General features: G+C 52.8%; 1 protein-coding gene across 1 annotated transcript; it reads right to left on the bottom strand.

Moving 5' to 3' along the window:
* Positions 1-2,610: 2,610 nt before the first annotated feature.
* On the bottom strand, positions 2,611-4,635 carry POU4F1 (POU class 4 homeobox 1; the record flags this gene model as incomplete). Its single annotated transcript, XM_084224518.1, has 2 exons — positions 2,611-3,660; positions 4,513-4,635. The coding sequence occupies 2 exons, from the start codon at positions 4,633-4,635 to the stop codon at positions 2,611-2,613; spliced, it is 1,173 nt and encodes a 390-aa protein (XP_084080644.1).
* Between the last annotated feature and the right edge of the window lie 6,635 nt (positions 4,636-11,270).

Genomic DNA, 11,270 nt, shown 5'->3' with positions numbered 1-11,270 from the left:
TTTTATACATATTTTGTAGGTGCATAATCCTTTCCAGCACACTGAAAAGAAATACTTCAGAAGTCCTTCTTAAAATTTTACTTTGATTTATATTCTGCAGTTATAGAATAAACTTCAAGAAACACACGCAGCTAATATATAGTTAATTTTATTCAGAGCACCGATTTTCACATAAGAGCTATCTCAAAGTAATGATTTCTGGATTTAGCAGAAAAATACATCTCTCACTATTTTCTTTTTGGTAGAATTAGTCTTATCGTCTAACGGCCATACCTTGAATTTACCAGCCGTGGAAATATTTTTCTTTTTTTAAAATGCACCCAATAATGATAATAATAACTATTCTGTTTTTACGTTTGTTTTATTTGTAAGTATGCTGGGACACATCTCCCTGTTGTATTTTGGCGTACAGAAATATTTCTGATAGAAATTAAATAGAGTAAAGACACAACCAAGGAGAAAGCTCAGCAAACATACATGGACAGGTAGATTATTCAGTGAGACATTTCAGGATCCACATGTGGTTGCAGTTTGTAACCTTTTGTTGTTGTTGTTGTTGTTTTGTGCATTAAAGAAAATATTTACAATCGTCTTTCTTATCTTTTTTTTTCTTTTTTTTTTTCCCCTCTTTTAAATCTAAATACAAGAACGTGACAAGAACGTTTGTGTTTTCGGTGAAAACAGGCAGTTAAACTGTGAAATTACACCATCCACAAAAGATTCTACCAGAAGCTAGTCTATTTAGTGCTCAGTTTCAAAATGCATAGAATGTTTGCGCTGCAAACAATGATACACAAAATAATAATAATAATAATATTAATAAAATAAATAGATAAATAAATAGATAAATAAATAAATAATATCGAGACTTTATCACGGATCTTTCTATGCCTTTCCCCCCTCTTTTATTTTCCTTTTCTATTTTTCTTTTTTTTCTCGTTTTTAAAATTTTTTTCAGGTCATGTCATGCATAATTTCAGTCTATTGATTGTTTTGATTTAAACTGAAAGGTATTTTCTTTTCAGAAATTCTTTTTTTATTCGAAAGCCTCAGCAGTCTCTCGGCAAGAGACAGAGTCAGAGATGGCTTTTGCACGTCAATCTCTTTTTTACCGAACAAGCCCTGATAATTTTGTTTGTTTTCAATCTGTGAGACATGTAACGCACCTTGATGATTTTTAGCAATACCAGCATGGTTATTAAAGAACAACATCATCGCTTCCAATCCAGGAGACTGATAGTGCAAACTGAACCCCACACACCCCTTCCAAAAGCCTTCCTCCACGTAACGTTTATGATATACAATAAACGACTTTTAAGCCCAAGTGGATTTTTTGTCGTGTGTTTGTTCCCAACGTGCACATCCCTCAGAAACAAATGTCATTCCAAACCCATCACCGGTGATTTCTTTTGCCTACCGGGTGCAATAACCTCCAGCCCTTGGAGGAAACCAAGGTGGGACCTTAACCTAAATCCAGCAGAATTGGTGGGGATGCCGGGGGGCATACGGTTGGGAGCAGCGGGGAGGGAGGGAGGGAGGAGAAAGAACATAGTTAACCATGAGCCTTAATGAGTCTGAACATAATCTTTTGGAGAGCATCCCCGCTCTGGCAGGCTTGGCATTTGCCTCCAGATGCATCTCTGCAAAGAGAGGGACCCGTCTTTGGACACAGCTGGAAACGCAAACCACGCAGGCGAGGGAGGAGAGACAAAGGGGTTGTGGAGTAACTTTTTTTTCCCCTTGTTTTTCTTGAGCTAGCTATGATTATTGAGGCAACACGGAGAGGAAAGGGACGGCTCCCTAGCCTCGGGGGGTCCGCTCCCCCGCTGCCGGCCCTTGCCCCGCTCTCACCGTTCCCCCGGCACAGACAAGACCCATCGCCAAAGCCTCGCGCAAAACCGCGTTCGAAGGAAAATAAAATGCAACAGAAAAAAGAAAAAAGAAAAAAGAAAAAAAAAGAAAAATAAAGATCAAAACAAGCAAACAAAAAACCCAAACCCAAGTCAACTAAAGAAAAAGTTTCCCCGCACCAAACCACCGCTGTCCTCATTCATCACTAAGCCAGGGTAAAGAAAAAAAAAGCAGAAAGTAATGAAAAGAGACCCAAACCAAACGTAGCATCATCATCACCAACAGTTTCGCCTTCCGGGTTTGTTGGTCGGTTTTGTTTTCCTTCGGAAAGTTGTGACTTAGGTTTCTCGGTTTGTGGCTGTTGCTGTCACGGTATTTATTGGTGTGTGTCTGTGTGTGTTTACGCTTTAAGTTGCTCTTTCTCCCGCTTTCTGTCGAGGGGCTGGGGGGCAGAGAGGGGAGAGGGCCGCAGAAGTGACCCCCCCTGGGCTTCTAGAGCGTTTTTACCTCCTCTCTCCTCCTTCTTCTCGTTGGTGTCCCGGTGTCTTTTTTGTTTTAATAATTGATAGCGCACCCCCCGACACGCACGCCCCCCCCCTCTCCCCGAGTAGTTCGCGTTTAATTTCTACATCGTCCCTTGGTCCCCAGGAGCCTCCCACGGCGTCTCAGGCGACGGTGGCGGTGCGTGGGCGTCCCCCGCGGCCCCGGCCCGGCCCCCCCCGGTGCCCCCGATGCCGGGGCCGCCCCTCCCGCCCGCCCCTAGTAGGTGGCGGAAAATTTCATCCGTTTCTGCTTCTGTCTCTGGTTGCAAAACCAAACCCGCACCACGTTCTTTTTGAGGTCCAATTTCTCGGCGATGGCGGCGATCTTCTCGGAGGAGGGCCGGGGCTGGACGGCGAAGTACGCCTCCAGCGAGCGCTTCTCCGGGGCGGCGATGGAAGTCCGCTTGCGCTTCTTCTCGCCCCCATTGAAGAGCTCGGGCTTGTTCATTTTTTCCCGCTGGGCGCCCTCGGCCTCCTCCAGCCAGGCCTGCAGGATGGGCTTGAGGGCGATCATGTTGTTGTGGGAGAGGGTGAGGGACTCGAAGCGGCAGATGGTGCTCTGGCTGAGGGAGCCCACGCCCGGGATCTTCAGGTTGGCCAGCGCCGAGCCCACGTCGGCCTGGGTCACCCCCAGCTTGATGCGGCGCTGCTTGAAGCGCTCGGCGAAGGCCTCCAGCTCCCGCGGGTCCGTGTCCGAGTCGCAGATGGAGGCCAGGCCGGCCGCCCCCACCACCGCCGCCGCCGAGGCCACCTGCCCCGCGGCGCCGTGGTGCGCGGCCACCAGCCCCGGGTGCGGCAGCCCCGACGGCATGTTCATGGCGGCCGGGTGCGAGAGGTGGCCCAGGCCGTGCATGTGCGAGTGCGGGTGGGCCGACGTGGAGATGAGGCCGCCGCCGCCCCCGCCGCTGCCGCCGCCGCCCCCGCCGCCGCCGGCCCCGCCGCCGCCGCCGCCCGCCCCGTCGTGGCCGCCGCCGCCGCCTCCGCCGCCGCCGCCTCCGCCGGGCATGAGCGCAAGGGAGGGGGAGGTGATGTGGTCCAGGAGGTCGCCGGGCTCCAGCGCCTGGTGATGGTGGTGGTGGTGGTGGTGGTGGTGCGCCAGGGGCACGGTGGAGGTGGAGGTGCAGGGCACGCTGTTCATGGTGTGGTACGTGGCGTCGGGCTTAAACGGGTGGCTCTTGCCCTGCGAGACGGCGATGTCGACGGCGGCCAGAGCCTCGGCCCGCGCCAGCAGGGTCTCATCGAGGCTGGCGAAGATATTGCTCTGCAGCTGCAGGAGACACAAAACAGAGCGGGGTGCGGGGAGAGGAGAGGAGGGCAAGGGGGCAGAGAGGGGGCAAAGTGCGGAGGGGGAAGGGGACGGGCGGGAGACAGCGTGGGGTTGCGGGAGCGCCGTGGAAAAGGAGGGGGAAAGTCGAGGGAGGGGAAAGAGAGGTGGGCAAAGTTAGGGTGACGGCCGGGAAGGCGGCAGTAGGATCAGCGTGTAAGGGAATACGGGATCGGGGGGAAGAGCCAAGAGATTGGGGGAAGCGTGGTATAGCAGGCGACAGCCCGGGGAAGTGAGGGGAGACAGGGATGGGGTAGAATAACGGGGGGATGGGAGGGGGAGGAAGCAAGAAGAGGGAGCAAAACAGGAAAAGAAGCAAAGAGTAGAAAGGTAAGGAAGCAAGGGCAATCGGGAAAGGAGAGAAGGAAGGAATGAAAGGAACAAATAAATTAATAAATTAAAAGGGGGGAAATGGAACGAAAGGAGAAGAGAAAGGAAGAGAAGAAATGGATCTGTAACTCTCAGCTGGGGAATTGTGTCAAACACAAGAGCACATAAAACGCATTCCTTTTCAGAGGCCGAGTCATAAAAATTAATACAGAAAGTGGATGAAGTCGGAGACTCGTGTGAACACCGCTTTCAAAAAAGATCACAGGCGCTCAGATGATTGCAGAGGAAGACATGAAAAAAACATTAAGCGCCGCTTGTCAAAATGTGCCTCGCAGCGGTTTTTTTATTAATGCACATACACATACATGCAGTATACAGAAAGAGAGAGAGAGAAAGAAAGAAAGAAAAGTGTGTGCTTGTAAGGGAGAGAAAGAAAGAAGAGAGCTGCAGCTGTCTGTCCCTTACCGGTGGAGTTGGTAGACATGCTCTTCTTATTGCTTCCGAGCTGGAGTGTAGAGAGGGGTATTTGTGCTCAGGTAGGGTGGGATGCATGGCAAAATGAGGCTGTTTGCTGTTCATGGACATCATCTTGAAGGCTTGGCATGTAAATCCACAAACACTCCTAAAGTCGGGGGAAAAGTGCTCTCCGGGCTCTCTCCTCCCGCCGGGGGAAGCCGCTGACAGCGGCGGGTGGCGGTGGCGGAGCCGGTGGTGGCGGCGGTGCCGCAGCGGACCCTGCCCCCGCCGCCGCCGCTGCCGCGGTGGCCGAGGCTGGGCTGGGTAGGCGAGCGGGCGGCAAGGCTCCCTCCGGCCCCCGCCGTCTCCCTCGCTCCCTCCCTCACTCAGTTCTCTGCCTGCCGCTGCCCGGCGCCGGGCGCGCTGCGCTGCGCTCTGCCCGCACCTGAGCCCCGCATCCCGTGGCTACCGCCGGGCGGGCTCTCGCGAGAGCGCGGCGGCTCCGGCTTTGACAGACATCAGCTGTCTCCCCCCCTTCCTCCTCCTCCTCCTCCTCCTCCTTCTTTTCCCCCTCCTCCTCCTCCTCCTCCTCCTTTTCCTCCCGCCGCCCCCGGTCCTTGCCTCCCCGCGCCTTGTTGCATCTCCCGCAGCCCTCGCCCGTCTCACCGGGGCGGCGGCGGCGGGGCCACTCTTATACCGAGCGGCACCGAGCACCGGGCGGCTGCGGCACCTGTGGCTGCCACACGTGCGCGCTGCGCGGCCGCCAGCGCGGCCCGGGGCGCCCCGATGGGGCGGGGATGGGCGGGGTGCGGGGCTGGGCGCCCCTTCCCTGCTGTCGGAGAGGCGCAGGGAACCGGCCCGGCCCTGGGCGCTGGAGCACAAAGGTGCGCTGCCCCTCCGCGCAGCGGAGCTCTGCCAGAGAAAGGAGCGCCCTCCGGCCGCTCCCCGCTCCGGCCGCGAATTGTTCACCGGCTCCTGGAGAAGACGGGCGGCGGCAGACGTTTGTTTGAACCATTCAGAAGCTATTGTTTTCCCTGTAATTTAATTTTCCCCCATCCCGTGTAGTTTTATTGCACCTATTGCTGTGCCAGGCGCCGCGGGTGACAGCCGCTGTGCCCACGCGGGGCGTGCGTGTGCGCGCTGCACGGGCAGAGCCGAGGAGGTGAGACTGCATCTCCTCCTGCTGCCCAGCCCCAACTCCTGCTCCCTGGGAAAACCCAAGTTGCACTGGCGTGGCCTGAAGCACAAAACCATCACCAACTCTTTCTTTCTTTCTTTTTCTCTTTCTTTTTCTTTCTTTTTCTTTCTTTCTTTCTTTTTCTTTCTTTCTTTCTTTCTTTCTTTCTTTCTTTCTTTCTTTCTTTCTTTCTTTCTTTCTTTCTTTCTTTCTTTCTTTCTTTCTTTCTTTCTTTCTTTCTTTCTTTCTTTCTCTCTTTCTTTCTTTCTCTCTTTCTTTCTCTCTTTCTTTCTCTCTTTCTTTCTCTCTTTCTTTCTCTCTTTCTCTCTTTCTCTCTTTCTTTCACCCTCTCTCTCTCTTTCTTTCACCCTCTCTCTCTCTTTCTCTCTCTTTCTTTCTCTCTCTCTTTCTCCCTCTCTCTTTCTCCTTCTCTTCCTCTCTCTCTTTCTCTTCTTTCCCTTCCTTTTCTGTGGTTCATCCTTAGAATACTCTTGCCTTTGAATCAAACAGCTGAGTGACCCTGTTGGTATTATGAGTGATTTGGGATGTCTGTCCCGTTTTAGAATAGATTCTATTTTTTCTTGTAGTTGCTTTATGAAGTCGGAGGCAAAACAACGGAAGGAGCCAAGCTGCTACTGTGCCTGTGAGATTAGTTCGAATCCTTAGCGAACGGCCCAAGGTGAATCCTGTCTGTCCCTTGGGGCACACTGGAGCCGTCCCTCCGTGACCGATCAGATGCTGCCTTGCTTGTTTCAGCAGGGCTGCAGGCAAGCAAGACACGGGGAGAGGCAGCGGGGTATTTGGATCAGGAATGTGACAGCCAGGGAGTGCATCGGAATTGTTCCGTTTCTCCTGATCGCCTCTTATTTATGCGCATAAACATAGCCGAAAGGTCACGCAGGAAAACACACACGCGCACACAACAGCACACACCACAACCCCAAGTGAAGACACATTTGTCTTCATAAGCCTTTCCCTAGCTCCCTAGCCAGTCCAGGAGGAAGGAGGGAACGTCTGCCAATTACATGTGCGAGAGGGAGCCAGGTCTCCATCCATTACCGTGTCCCCTGGGGTAGCGAAATGCAACTTCATCTCTGAAGAGGGTGAATTTGAAACTGGGATTGGGCTCTCCTTATTTATCGAAATCATTGTATCAGAATCAACAAAACATACTTTGTCTATTTATTGATTTTTTTTTCTCTCTTTTTTTTTTTTTTTAGCCATGAGTTATTCTAGCTACTTCTCAGCTACCATCCATTGTAAAGGAAAATCCTCCTGGGAAAGGGATGGGGAGTAAGAAAGTGGAGCACATCACGGTTTTTGTCCAAAGCTGCTGAAAAGTGCCCAGCTCCAGGAGCAAGGCCCGAGCCGAGCAGACTGCCGTTCCTGACCATGGCGAGATCCAGCTCAGAGCCGCGGTGCTCCTGGGCTGAGCTCGGCGGGGCAGGGGGGCGGATTACCGGGATCACGTCCTCGTCCCGTGGAGGAACGCGAGGGTTGCTGTTCCGTTTGGGATGCATGGGTGCTTATCAGTGTGCCTCTGGCGAACCCCACTCTCCAGGATGCTGTCAGACCAAGTTCATCAGGTTTCCCGAAGGAAAACGCTGAGAGAAGGGAAAAATGTGCAAGCGGTGGCAAAGGCGGCCGAGGGGAGGGCTTCTAGGCTAAGCGGTGACCTGCCTTCCTGCCTACATACCTCCGGGCACTTGCTTTGCCTCTACGGCCAGGTCTTTAACTTCTGAGCTGGCAGGGGGTGGGTCGGGGCAGCGAGGGCACGCAGGGAGCGCAGACAGCCAGGGCAAGCAGCCACCAGAGGAACGGGAACGTACGGCTACGGCAGGTGCTGCTGGGCGAGACCTTCTCCTTGGCTGGAGGAACATCAACCCCCATCCAGTACTTTTAAAACGACCCCTTCTGTTCACTGGCTTATTTTTTAACGCCAGAAAGGCAGAGGATTCAGCCTTTCTCCCACCTCCACCCCCAGCGCTGGCCGGAGGCTGAGGAGGTGAGGACCTTTAGGAGTTCTAAGGATCCCACCTCCGAGGTGTCTTCTGAACCCTGGGATGGGGGTGGGCGCGCCGTCTCTGCAGCTTGCGGTATGCATCCTACTGGTTCTCCTCGGGGGGAAGCAGACCGACTCGGCTGGAGACACACCCCCCGTCAGGGACTCCTCGCTCGATCACTGAAACCGCCCGGGTCGCGGCCGCCCGAGGGACGGAGGTGACGGCGTGCGGGGGAGCGAAGCCTCCCGACCCCGGGGAGGAGGCGGGCTGCTGCTGCCGGCCCCCCCGCTCCCCGCTGCGTCCCCGGCTGCAGATGCCTCCTTAGGGAGTTGCAGCCAAATCTTCCCTGTGTCTGATCTTTCAGGAGAGGGGAGAAGAAGGACAAGAGGGGTTTTTGTGGAGCACCGTTTGGTCTGTCACTTATCAAGTCCAGGAGGAAAAACTTTTCTTCTTTTTTTTTCCTCAAGAACTAGAGCGCTAACTTTAGGCTAACTTGTAAAGCAACGCTAAAAATTGCCGTCTGCCTGTAACTCCCGCTACTGAGGCGCTGCAGCCGGTCCCGGCGCCGCCGCTGCCCTGCTGCTTGCTTGGCCGCACCGAGTGCGGGGGCTGCTGCCCCAGGGGGTTCCCCGGGGCCCGCCGGGAGCCTGCACCCCTTGTCAGCAGCCCCCGGTGGCCCCCTCTCCCCGCCACGCACTGCCAGCTCCCCCGGCAGACGGCTTGAACCAGGCTCAGAATCGCGCGGGCCTGGTAATAGATTTTATTTTAATGTTCGCTGTTGTTTCTATTCCTCGTGGGTACGCCCAGCCTCATGAATACTGATGGCAATAAACTCGCAGGCTTTGAGGAGAGAGTTCATTGGCGACACGACCGTGCTGTAGCCCCACGTTTATGGCCCGAGATGCTCAATAAAGCAAGGGAGGCACACATATATACATATTTACTTGTCTCCCGTAGTTTTCTCCGGCTTCAAATGCAAGAAATAGGCAGAATTCCTTAATTGACTGAACTGCCTATCTCGAGAAAGCAATAAAGTAACCCCTTATTCCCACAGTGAAACGATTTATAAATTAATTACTGTAACCCATTGTGTTTGATTTCTCTTTTTAGGATTCCCCAAAGATGAATATACTAAAGCTTATGATATTAACTATTAACGTCTGATCATAGTTTGCTATATATCCCGACTTAAAAAAAATAGCTAATGTGGATCTCACCGCTCACTCTAAACCCTCTGGATATTTTCATTTCAGCAAATGTTAGCTTTACACTTTGCAGTCACGGTATTTGTCCTACCCTGAGTGTCACTGGGACCACTGAGACAAAACCTACAGTACATGTGTTATTTGGTGAAGTTCACAGGAAGTCAATATCCCATTTAAAGTAAAAGCTATTTTCCCTTTAAATGATCAAAATTAACCTTCAGAAGAAAAAAACCAAAACGCACAACAAAACACAACCAACCCTTGGGTGAATGCACAAAAAGTATTTCCTTGTCCTAATGAGGACTTTCCTTACATCAGCAAAGACCGGCTAATTACTGATGTACAAGCCGCAATAATTGCTTTTGCAGCCAAAGTGTAGAATGTTGTCATATTAAAAATTGAAACGCTTGATGGTGATTTAAGTCCCAAGGTAGATCACAACGTCCCCTTTCGGGAAAGGAGGGAGACCGGAGCAGCTAGGGAGAGGTCCGGTGGAAAACACTACAGGTCCTGTTGGTAGTAAAGTTTCTCGCTCTTTCTTTCAAGTGGTGCGGAGGAATTAAAAAGCGCACCGAGAAGCCCTTCCAGCAAAACATCCCAGAAACATCCCTGCTCCCTTGCAGCCCCGCTCCGTGGGCAAACCGGCTGCTGGCTTTCACCCGTGTCCACGATCCCTCGCGCTGCACGGACGCCACGTTTCAGCGGAGCAGCCGAAAAACGCAGCTTTGTGTCCCGCGAGAGGCACGAAGAGCGCTCCGAGGGGACAGGGCTCGGTCGCCGGCCGCGTCTCACCGCGCCCCGGGCTCCGCTCGGCTGCCCAAACGGGGAGCGGAGCGCTCGGCTCCCCCCGCCCCCCAGCGCGAATCAAAGCACCTTCCGAGGGGCTGGGAAGTAGTTGCCTTGTCATGTAACACATTGCCCTGATTTATTATAAAATTTTAACGAAATCATGCATATTTTAACAGCCTTTAATCACTGCATGAAAATTTAATTCATGAACTGTAGCGCGTTTAAATAAATGAAGTGTTAATTCATTAGGATTAATTAATTTGTTAAAGGATTGTGTGCAAGGTTAAGGTGGAAGAAAAACTCTTTGTTGGTTTCAAGTCTTAATCACCGCGTTTTGTTAACAGTGAAGGTGGGAAAAAAAACCGCAGTGAGGGTTTGTGTGGGGCGGGGGAGCCCGGGGAGGACAGAACCGGGGAGGACCGAGCCCGCGGCCCACGGACACGGGACACCTCGGCCTCCCCGCCCTTTTTTCCGAGCTGGGGACCGTAATCCTGGTGGAGCAGGTGGAGGTCGAGACCCTGGTGGGAAGGGATGGGGCAGGCGCATCCCCAACACCCCCTCTGGGCAGGGCATACGGGCTCCGTGCCGCTTTCCTGGTAGGCAGCCAGAGCCAACACTTCTCTCCCCAAAATTTGGGGACAGCTCTAAGGCGGCCAGGATAACAAAGCACTCCCGACACCGTTTTCAGGGAGAGCCGGCTGGCCTCGGAGCCGCCCAGCCCTGGGGCTAGTCCGTGCTGCTTTCCCAGGCATGCTGCCAAGGGGAGAGTGACTCGGGAAAGGGACAGGGACTCTTCTCATCCCTTCCCTGGGTTCCCCAGGCACTTTGTGCTGGCTTGGAATGCGCACCCGATGGCCCCATGAACAGCTTGGCTACTTGTGTCTTAGCTTCCCTGAAAAGCAGCACCCACACAGCCCGTAAGAGCTTTAGGGAGGAGATAATGCTTTCTACTTAGGAGAAAAGCTGAGAAAACCAGGAATACTCAGCTTCATTTGTTCTGCATCCTGGTTTCACTCTCCTGCTCTCTCTCACCACATTCACAGCTGTCAAAGCACACACAAGCTTTCTCCTGTGCCAGCTGTGCTTTCCCCTCCACCCTTCAGCTAATGAAGATGGCTTTTCCTCTTAGGGCTGAGGGACACTGAGGCAGTACCTCAATGCTGGGCCACAAAGGCAGGACAGCCAGGCCACCCCTTTAGGCCAGGCCTGACAAGCAGGTAGCCTGTCACAGCGGTAGAGGACTGCTGCAAGGGATCGAGGTACAGGAAAGGCCTGACCTGGATTAGCAGCCTGGATTAGAGGGGCAATCCTTGGAATAACCACAAACCTCCATATTGAGTTACCTCAGAGCTGCATTTCCCTGGTTCAAACCTGGGAAGGAAAAAGTGTAGAAGCCTTAACCCATTTACATGGGGATGCTCTTATGCCAAAAAGTAGCAAGGAAGGAGTGTCCACAGTTTGCAAATTTTTAACCATAACCACAGCACAAAAGAGGTGTGTAAGGGCTGTATTTGAAGCCTACAGTTGCTGGGAGTCAGAGGTATGACTTGGATGCTGGGCAAGAATTAGGATCATATTCAGTCAGTTTAAACT

This window comes from Fringilla coelebs (assembly GCF_963513975.1).
Source record: "Fringilla coelebs genome assembly, chromosome: 2".
NCBI lineage: Eukaryota > Metazoa > Chordata > Aves > Passeriformes > Fringillidae > Fringilla > Fringilla coelebs.
Note: the sequence above shows the minus strand (reverse complement) of the source record. Positions and strands in the feature narration are given on the sequence as shown.